This window comes from Capra hircus (assembly GCF_001704415.2).
Source record: "Capra hircus breed San Clemente chromosome X unlocalized genomic scaffold, ASM170441v1, whole genome shotgun sequence".
In the NCBI taxonomy this organism is placed as follows: Eukaryota; Metazoa; Chordata; class Mammalia; order Artiodactyla; family Bovidae; genus Capra; species Capra hircus.
This window is the reverse complement of record NW_017189516.1, coordinates 45,565,990-45,576,136: the sequence shown is the minus strand read 5'-3', so window position 1 is coordinate 45,576,136 and position 10,147 is coordinate 45,565,990. Positions and strand designations below refer to the sequence as shown.

General features: G+C 49.4%; 1 protein-coding gene across 3 annotated transcripts in view; it reads right to left on the bottom strand.

The window, feature by feature from the left end:
• Positions 1–5,173: 5,173 nt before the first annotated feature.
• Positions 5,174–10,147, bottom strand: part of PCYT1B (phosphate cytidylyltransferase 1, choline, beta) — a 141,772-nt gene continuing 136,798 nt past the window's right edge. For all 3 annotated transcript variants that reach the window (XM_018044011.1, XM_018044010.1, XM_018044012.1), the window contains exon 8: positions 5,174–8,933. In XM_018044011.1, coding sequence (XP_017899500.1) covers positions 8,721–8,933 — 213 coding nt within the window. In that variant the 3' untranslated portion in view covers positions 5,174–8,720. The remainder of the gene's footprint in view (positions 8,934–10,147) is intronic.

Here is a 10,147-nt window from a genome sequence, read left to right as displayed (position 1 = left end):
GAAGTTGAAAAGGTCTCTGTGGAAAAAGTAAAGTATCCCCTCTTTCAGGTATGGATTCATTCTTTTAAAATAGAAGGTTACATATCAAGTATCTTAGTTCTGTCTATTCCTTCCATCAGAATTCTGTTTCTATGAAGAGAGTACAGTAACCTTCCAAATTAATGCCTTTCCCTGCCTTGCAAGAAAGATTATGAAGGTGAGGAGAGTAAAAATTGCTCACAGGAAACAAGTCAACCCTACTTTGAACATTTAATTTCCCACATCTGGTCAACTGCAGCTGACATTCAACCAATATGGTGGGTTTTTTTTCTAGAATATAAGTTATGGCACCTCCATCCATAGTTCTTCAGGTACTCTGTTAAATGTACTCTGTGAAAGTGCTGCACTCAATAGGGCAGCAAATTTGGAAACCTCAGCAGTGGCCACAGGCCTGGAAAAGGTCAGTTTTCATTCCAATCCCAAAGAAAGGCAATGAATGCCAAAGAATGTTCCAACTACCACACAGTTGCACTCATCTCGCACACTGGCAAAGTAATGCTCAAAATTCTCCAAGCCAGGCTTCAACAGTACATGAACCGTGAACTTCCAGATGTTCAAGCTGGATTTGCCAGCATCTGTTGGATCATCAAAAAAGCAAGAGAATTCCAGAAAAACATCTACTTCTGCTATATTGATTATGCCAAAACCTTTGACTGCAGATAAAAACAAACTGGAAAATTCTTCAGGAGATGGGAAGACCAGACCAGCTTACCTGTCTCCTGAGAAATCTGTATGTAGGTCAAGAAGCAACAGTTAGAACTGGACATGAAACAACAGACTGCTTCCAAATCGGGAAAGGAGTATGTCAAGGCTGTATACTGTCACCCTGCTTATTTAACTTATATGCAGAGTACATCATGTGAAATTCTGGGCTGGATGAAGCACAAGTTGGAATCAAGATTGCCAGGACAAATATCAATAACCTCAGATATGCAGATGACACAACCCTTATGGCAGAAAGTGAAGAGGAACTAAAGAGCCTCTTGGTGAAAGTGAAAGAGGAGAGTGAAAAAGCTGGCTTAAAATTCAGCATTTAGAAAACAAAGATCATGGCATCTGGTCCCATCACTTCATGGCAAATAGATGGGGAAACAATGGAAGCAGCGACAGACTTTATTTTCTTTGGCTCCAAAAGCACTGCAGATGGTGACTGCAGCCATGAAATTAAAAGCCACTTGCTCCTTGGAAGAAAAGCTATGACCAACCTAGACAGCATATTAAAAAGCAGAGACATTACTTTGCCAACAAAGGTCTGTCTAGTCAAAGCTATGGTTTTTCCAGTAGTCCTGTGTGGATGTGAAAGTTGGACCATAAAGAAAGCTGAATGTCAAAGAATTGATGCTTTTGAACTGTGGTGTTGCAGAAGACTCTTGAGAGTCCTTGGACAGCAAGGAGATCCAACCAGTCCATCCTAAAGGAAATCAGTCCTGAATATTCATTGGAAGGACTGATGCTGAAGCTGAAACTCCAACATTTTGGCCACCTGATGCAAAGAACTGACTCCTTGGAAAAGACCCTGATGCTGGGAAAGATTGAAGGCAGAAGGAGAAGGGGATGACAGAGGATGAGGTGGTTAGATGGCATCACCACTCGATGGACATGAGTTTGCGCAAGCTCTGGGAGTTGGTGATGGACAGGGAGGCCTGGCATGCTGCCATGGGGTCTAAAAGAGTCGGACACGACTGAGCGACTGAACTGAACTGATAAGTTATGGCAGTAAAGGGCCTAACATAAAGATCCATTGGCATCTGCTGATGTTTATGCTCTTAATGATATATTCAGATTTTACTGGTTCTTTATTTTCAAGTTTTTACTTGAGTTCTTTTTTTTATATTAATTTATTTATTTAAATTGGAGGCTAATTACTTTTAAACATGAGTTTTGTTCTGCCGTTTGCCCACATGCCACAACTAAAGATCCCGCATGCTGCAACTAAGACCCAGTGCAGCCAAATAAGTTTTTATAAATAAAGATATAGAATCAAACAAGAACAACAAAAACTTTCTTCACTCACAGGCCATACAAAAACAGGCACAAGGGGGAACTTTGCTGGAGGGAAGTGGAATGATTCCCATATCCCCAGAGAATTAAATAAGGCCACATTATGTTGGAGGGATTTCAGGTAAGACATCCACAATGGTAGGTTATAGTAAAGGATGGCAGAGAACAGAATGAACCACCGAATGGGAGTGGCTGTGGAGAATGTCTTGGAGAAAACACTCTCTCCCTGCCATGAGACCCACCATAATTGAAGACGGGGAAATGAGGAGGCTACGTAGGCATGGATCTTTAGGGGTACTGAGGAAATAACCCTTTTTTTCCCCAACCATAGCATCTTGACCTCCCCCTCAGCACCCCCACAGAGGTGTCAGGAGTGGGGCTTTGTAAGGAGCAAGGCTACTATTGCAAAGAGCTATTTGCTCCTTGATGAGCAAAGGAAGTTGAAGGGTGTGGCTCCCCTTTGCCTGGGGGAGGGTGTATATAGAGAGGTCAGGAGCCCTGGGATGCACTGTGAGAGGCTTAACTATGGCTGATGAGATCTGTATACCAGAGGAGGGTAACATAAATGGAGAAAACACAAACATAGAACAGCTAGCTCCAAGAATCAAGAAGATGACAGAACAAGGGACTTCTCATCAGTCAAAGACCAGAGAAAGTACCAAGGTCAGATGACCCTACCCATGTTCCTCTCCTCCCTGTAGATCTCCCCAAGACTCCTATCCTACCCTTGCCAAGCACAAATGCCTGCCTCAAGTCCCGTCTCTACCCTTGAGGCCCCCTTTCCTATAACATTCCCATCCTCCTCTCCCAAACCGAAGTCCTGCTGACTCAGCCTGATGCCTTTTCAGGTGCAGGAAAACATGAGAGTAAAAAGGACCCCTCAAAGAAGTCAAGAAAAAAATCTCAATCATCCCCCCTCTTATCCAAGAATATCTAACAGAAGCGTAAGGCCTACGACATTCATCTGTTACCACAAACTGAAATATCATATAAGGACACGCTGAGCAGGAATAAGAAGCAATGGAAAATCCAACCATTCAAAGTAACTTCCTGTGCAGACAGTTAATTTCAGAGCCTGGGCCAGAGCACTAGAACGAGCCGTCTTTGGAAGCAGCAATGAGGAAATGGTCAAAGATGAAGGAACACATCTGAGACTGTCATGGTATATGGATGTTGAATACAATAAAATCAGCTAGTTGGAAAAAGATGTGTGTATCTGTGGGTGGGAGGGAAGAAAGGAAGGGAAGAGGCAGGTGTGTCAGGAGGGTGGGAGGTGAGGTCCTGGAGGGCTGGGGGCCAGACTGGGAGGATAGCCAGACACTGGAGGATAAGGACTGGCTGAGGACTAAGAACTGAAGATCAGCTTCCTCAGCACTTTGTCCAAAGGACAAAAAGAAAAAGGTCTTTGGTGGTTCCATGTGTGTGGGGCAGAGAGGGACAGCAATGTCAGAGTCGAGTTACTCTAAATCCAGCCTGTCAAGGACACGTTTGATCTGTGTGGGAAAAGCCAGGTACTGTGTGAAGGATAGGTATTCTGTCTTTAAATGAATTTCTATGCTGCCTGCAGGCCTGGTTCTATTTCTTCTAGAGTCTAGGCTAATGTTAGAACTGTTGTTTCAAAGAGCTAGACCATCCCAATGGAGTTAATTGTTGTTTAGTCACTCAGTAGTGTCTCTTTTGTGACCCCATGGACTGAAGCCCACCAGGCTTCTCTGTCCATGGGATTCTCCAGGCAAGAATCCTGGAGTGGGGTGCCATTTCCATCTCCAGGGGATCTTCCTGACCCAGGGATTGAACCTGCATCTCCTGCATTGGTAGGTGGATTCTTTACCACTGAACCATCAGGGAAGCCCACTGAATGTAATAGAAGCTCCTGGATTCCACTAGAGGAGGGCACCACCACAATGCTGAGAGCGACAGTCTGCCTTAATTTGCTGACCTTTCGAATCCTGATTTAGTACTACTCCCATCTCTCTGCTAGCAGCCCATGAAAGCAGCTATGCCCCAAAGATGGATAAGTGGCCAAAATGGCCACACTCCAGTGTTCAGGCCCAGGTGGAAAGCTGTAGGTGGCAAGGTAAGGATGGTGGGTAGAACCCAAGAACCTACAGAGGCTGCAGTGTGAAAGTGGCCCCCTGTGCAGTTGGGTGTGGAGGCCCCAGGCCAGCTCCCCAGTCTCCTAGCGAGGGGTGAGCCCTTTGCCATGGTGCCTCAGTGACAGCCTCATAGCTGGAGAAGTTTGGGGACCATGGAGCTTGCCTCCTGAATTCAGAGACTTCTACGGGCAAAGGAGACCTCAGAAACCATTTCCTCTAATGCCCTCATTTTACAAAAGCAGACACTGAGGTCAGAAAAGTGAAGGGCTTTGACAGAGGTCAGAAAGCAAGTTGGCAGTGGAGCCTACAACTCAGGGTCCTGGCTGTGCCCCTGGCATGACCTCCCCTCCAGGTAAGTGATCCTAACCAGCTATTTTCTTATTGAATTATTGGTTCAATTGTACTAATCTCTGCTGTACAACAAAGTGACACAGTTAAACACATACTTTTTTTTTTATTCTTTTCCATTAAGGTTTATCCCAGGAGATTGGATATAGTTCCCTGTGCTGTACAGTAGGACCTTGTTTATCCATCTACTAGCCCCCAAATCCCAATCCATCCCTCCCATACCCCCCGCTCTTTGGCAACTGCAAGCCTGTTCTCTATGTCCATGAGTCTGTTTGTTTCATGGATAGGTTTATTGGTGCCATATTTTAGATTCCCTATACAAGTGATAGCACATGGTATTTGTCTTTCTTATTTACTTCATATGACAGTCTAGTTGCATCCATGTTGCTGCAAATGGCAATATTTTGTTCTTTTTATGGCTGAGTACTATTCCACTGTGTATATATGCCACAGCTTCTTTATCGACTCATCTGTTAATGGACCTTTAGGTTGTTCCCTTGTCAGGCATGAGCCGGCTGGCAGCTCCAGGCTTGGCCCGTGCTGCCCGACAACAGACCCATCATTCAGGGCTGGGCCCAGCTGGGTGGAGGCAGGACCGTGGCTACGCCTCTGCTTTTCCATGTTGCACCAGAGCTCGTAAGTAGGAACACACAGCAGCACGCTTTTAAGAAACACAATAGGTGAAAAGTGCAATTCTGCATCCCTTTATTTATAAACAAGTTGAGAATGCCATGTCCTGTTGAGCAAGAGTGGGTTTGGAGCGCAGAGAGGGAGGTGCAGGGGTGGCAGGGGGCGGGGCCTGATTCCGGAAGTTCGCATGATTCAGCACCAGAGCAAACGCTTGGGCGTAAGGTCGTGCTTTAACCCAGACGAGTTGTCGTCGTCTTGTCTTATATGTACAGCATAGTCTGAAGTATGTATGCTTTTCTTATGGCTTTGTCCCGGGACACATCGCAGTGACACACAGAAAAAAAACTCAAGTCTAGAGAGAAGTAGAAGTTGCAGAATGCCTCATGAGCTCTTTTGTTAAAAGAAGAAAAATCTGATGGCCAAGACTAGTGCTGACTGGATGCCTGGGGAACAGGGACATCTCTGTTCCCTTCAGGCTCATCAGATTCAGCTGAGTCTATATCGCCATCTTGCATCTCTCTCCCCGGGACGCGCCTGGCTGATAAGTCCCAAGATGGAGAGGAGGAATCCACGCTCTTCCCATCCCTCCCGCCAAGGATGGTCAGTAACTCCAAACTCAGGCCGTCCTGCAGCTCTGTGTCTTCCCTGCAGAGCAGGTCAGAAGGCAGACTTGGGTCTCGGGAGCACTCGTCTTAAGGTTGGTTTCCTTTGCCTTTGCCAAGGCCTGGCCCGTGGGAGCTGGCTTGCCAGAAACGGGCCATTCAGTGTGACTCTGACATTACAATTGCCCTGGGTTTTTAGCTGGTGAACATTGGATTTTGGGGTCCCCAGGAGGAAGATGAGACAGCTGATGGAGAAGGGCGGAAATGGGAAAGCTGGGCAGGCGGAACCCACAACCTGCATGGGTACCCACTAACCTTGGCTGTCAGTGAAAGGAGGCCTGCCTTCTTCACCTGTTAGGGAGTGAGCGACCCCTGTAAGGGAGCGGACAGGCACTGCGCTCCCACGCTTGCCCTTCTTCACGTATCTTGCCTTCTTCCACAACCTAAATTGCTGTCCTTCAGCCCTCAGTCTGAAGCTTCCTTCCCTGTCTAGGGCAAAAGAATATTTCCTCGCTTTCTGGCATTTCTGCTTACCTCTCTGAGCTTGAGTAACACTTGGTATCACTCTCATTCCAGCCTTAACTCCCTTGGGGCCATGACTGTGGACAGCCAGCCACCGCATCTCCTCCCAGGCAGGGGAGGAGGGCCAGGGAGAAGCTGGTGGCCAGGATGCATCAAAGATTGGGTTGCAGACTCCTCCATTCCTTCTCATTAATCTTGCAGCCTTGGGAGGGGAGGTATTGTTAATGGTCAGAAGTGGAGCCTGGGGTGAGACTTAGAACCTGCTTGTGGGTTGTGATGGCCTGTCCCTGGCACTGAATGTGAGTCATAACGGTGGCACATGTCAGTGTGGTATGTAAGGCCTGCAAAGTTAGAGGCCGCCTGGTACGTCAATGCCAAGCTGTTTGCTCCGGAGCAGGAATCAAGTAAACATGGGTTTATCTGCTCTGGGCCAGAGCCTAGAACCAGAAAAGGCATTCCCAAGAGAGTTTTCTCCTGCAGAGGGAGGCCCTCACATGAGTCAAGCATGCAGATTTTCTTGAAGCTCTTCTCCTCCCTCTAGGCACCTCGTTCTCCTTTTCTCTTCCCTCGTTCCCACTGCCTTGTGCAGCTGGCTGCTGCCTCCTGTCAGTGCTTGGAGATGGGGGCATACGCGCCAGTGTGCCCGGGGAACACGGTGGGAGAGAGACCACACAGCACGGTGGAAGCACGGGGCAATGCTCTGGGCCTTGATGGCAGCAAGAAATTTCCTCACGTGCCATCTTCCCACTGGCTCTCTGTCCCACATGAATGCTCGACAGAGTTCTGGAAAAACTGCCAGGAACAGGGGAGTGCCCAAGCCAGCTGAGCCTCATGGTTCTGCTTCCCAACAAACCCTACTATCTCCAGGTGGGCAGGGAGGTAGTTCAGCCCCAATGCGAGGGGAAAGACATGCCACCTTCCTTCCTTGGTTGCCCCATGTGTCTCCCAGAAGGCTGGTTCACAAGGCCTCTGAAAAGGAGTGTTTCTGTCCCGAGGGATGCTGGGCTCTGCCCATGTCACTGTTCTGGGCCCCTGACTCCAATGGCACAGCCAGACGATGCTACCTCTACTCAGGCGTGTGCTCCCACCCCTCGCCTCTACCTGCTCACGTCTACCCGTGTTTAGCAGATAGCAACAGACACCTCAGTGGGAAAGCTTACCGTCTTCAACCCACTTGAAGCCTAAGGCTGGGAGTAATTACGGGACTGCCTGGCCCGTTCAGAGGCTGAGGCTCCCACCGTGCTCAGTGAAACTCTCAGAGCCTGCCTCCACCTGCAATGATGATGGGAGGCCATGAGCACCACTCGCCGATTTCTTGGCTGGGACGACATTTTTGCAGGAATGCAGGATGAGCTTTTGACAAGGTGCCCAAGTCCCAAGGGAACCAGGCAGTTCTGAAGACTGAGGATTTCAGTGGGCTATTAGGGTGGGAGCTGGAGAGGGGGACAGTATAAAATGCCGCCACCACTGACTTGTTGCATATGGTACACACCCTGGATGGCGTCTTGGGAGCATACATAGAACAGATATGTGCAAGTAGCACCCCCTATTGGTATACTTTGTGGCTTGGGACATCAAACTGCTGCTTGAGGTCTGCAGAACTGTTCACTGGTCAGAAATGGGAAAAGCCATTCCATGACAGCATCCTTGAAGGAGAAGCTTCAGGAAACAGCAACCATCTGCTAAACTCGGAGCCAAAGCAGAGCGGCTCCTTGTATGTATATGTCTATAGGATGTTCTCTTGCATTTCCCACAGACTAAGGTAATTTCTAGAAAACAAGGAAATCAAACCAATGATGAAAGAGTACAGCCAGGAGAAGACACTAGGCCTTAGGCAGCATTCTCCTGGAAAGAACTGTCCTTGGCATGAGAAGTTGCGGTTCACACTAGGTGACCTGGGATATATCTGGCCTAAAGCAAGGCTTGGTCTAGACTGCAAAGGACTGATGCGTTGCAACCTCTGGTCTCTGGCTAAACTGAGAAGGCTGGCGTTTGTCTGTAGCTCGACTATTTCAGAAGCACTGTGCCACCTCTACTGGAAATAACTTTATTCTGGCAGCGCTTGGGCGGTGGGAGGCAACGTGCATGGCCCTTAGGAGCTGAAAGAAGCAGACTTCAGGTGCTGCCGCTTCCATGGGTGGCGTACCTGGTGGGGGTGGGAGTAAGGGCCAAAGCAGAAGACACCCCACTCAGTGTGAGTCTCCCAGGGGTGCTCTGCCTCTTTCTTTAGCAAGGTTAAAGTAGGGTGGTTCTAGATGATGCTAAGAAGGTCTGTGTAGGTTGCCCGCCTGGAAACCTCCATGCAGAGCCTGGGTTTGGGACAGAGTGGAGACTGAGTGGGGAGCTGGTCCTGAGGGGAGCTGTGTCCTGGGCTGAGCTGCAGCGCCAGCGACTGTTGCCCTCCCCCACAGGGTGTCCTCTGTGTCCCCGCCCTGCCCCCCCACCCCACGTGGTGGGGGCTCTGGTTGTTAGCCAGCAGCCTTTACTTCTCATCCTCATCCCCCTCACTCATGCTGCTCATGGAGGCTGAGGCAGCTTTAGGTGAGAAGGGGGGTGAGGGTTTGTGCGGGAGCCACAAAAAGGTGGGCGACGGGGAGCGGGAAGGAGACCGGCTCCTGGTGGGGCTGCTCACAGGGCTCTGCTTCGGGGACAAGGCGTGCAGCATCCGGTTGCTCCTCTCCTGGAACATCTGCTTCTAGAGAGAGAAGGGAGAGAGGCATGTGTTAAAAGAGCCATGTGCAGGGCAGGGAAACAAAGATGGCATGAGGGCGGGAGCACGCACGCACACACACACACACACACAGGCTAGTGTGGCAGCCTGTGGCCCCAGACTGTCTCGGGGCCGGGGCGGGGGCGGGCAGTGCTGAGTGAGGCTCTGGGGCAGGAGCACGCTGCCGCATCCGATTGCTATCACGGCTGGTTCTTGGAGGTCACCTCATCTCACCGCCTGTTCTCCCTTCCCAATCTGACTGCTGTCTGTGATGTGCCCAGTGGAAGGGCCGCGGGAAACACAGCAAAAACTCCTCTCCTCATCGCACAGTAAACACAATATGAATATGTCAGACGAAACTATGGTCTGGGAGACAAAGCAAGAGCAGTTAGCAGATTGGGGTGGGGCCCGGGGAGGTGGATGGGCGGCAACTGCGAGTCGAGCAGAGGCCTGAAAGAGGTGATGGGGAGGGGACCAGGGGAATGGAAATCAGGGAGAAGCACGTTCCAGACAGACCCCGAGAAGGGAGCACATGGTGCATGTCGTGAGACAAGCCAGGCGGTGAGTAGGGGCATGCGCACGGCTAGGAGGAGCTCTACAGAGTAACAGAGGGCTGTGGCCTGTGGGTCTTGGTGGCCCACTGTAAACTTGGCCTTTGAGGAGTAGAGAAAGCTCTAGAGAGTTCCTTTAGCTCTGGAGTTCTGAGCAAAAGAAAAACACGGACTTGTGGTTTAAAGGGGACCCCTGTGGCTGCTGTGCTGGGAACAGATGATAGTGAAGCGAAGGCAGGAGCAGGGAACAGCGAAGAGCCCTCAGTAAGAACCCAAGAGGACGATGGCGCCCTGGGCTGGGATGACGGCCGTGAGCATGGTGAGAAATGGCTAGAATTATGGTATGTTTTTTTCCTGTTGTTTTATTAAGGTTTACCTAATAATTTCCAGTTAAGCTTCTTAATGTACAGTTCTGAGAGTTTTGATAAATGCCTTCAGTTTTGTGACTACCACTACCATCGAGTTACTGAGATCATTTGCAGTCACCCCCCGCTCTCCATCCTTGGGTCGCAGAAATGTTTTCTGTCCCTAGAGTTTTGCCTTTTGCAGAATGTCATCTAAATGGAATCATGCAGTATTTGGTGGTGGCTTAGTTGCTCGCTTGTGTCTGATTCTTTGCAACCCTATGGACTGTAGCCTGCCAAACTC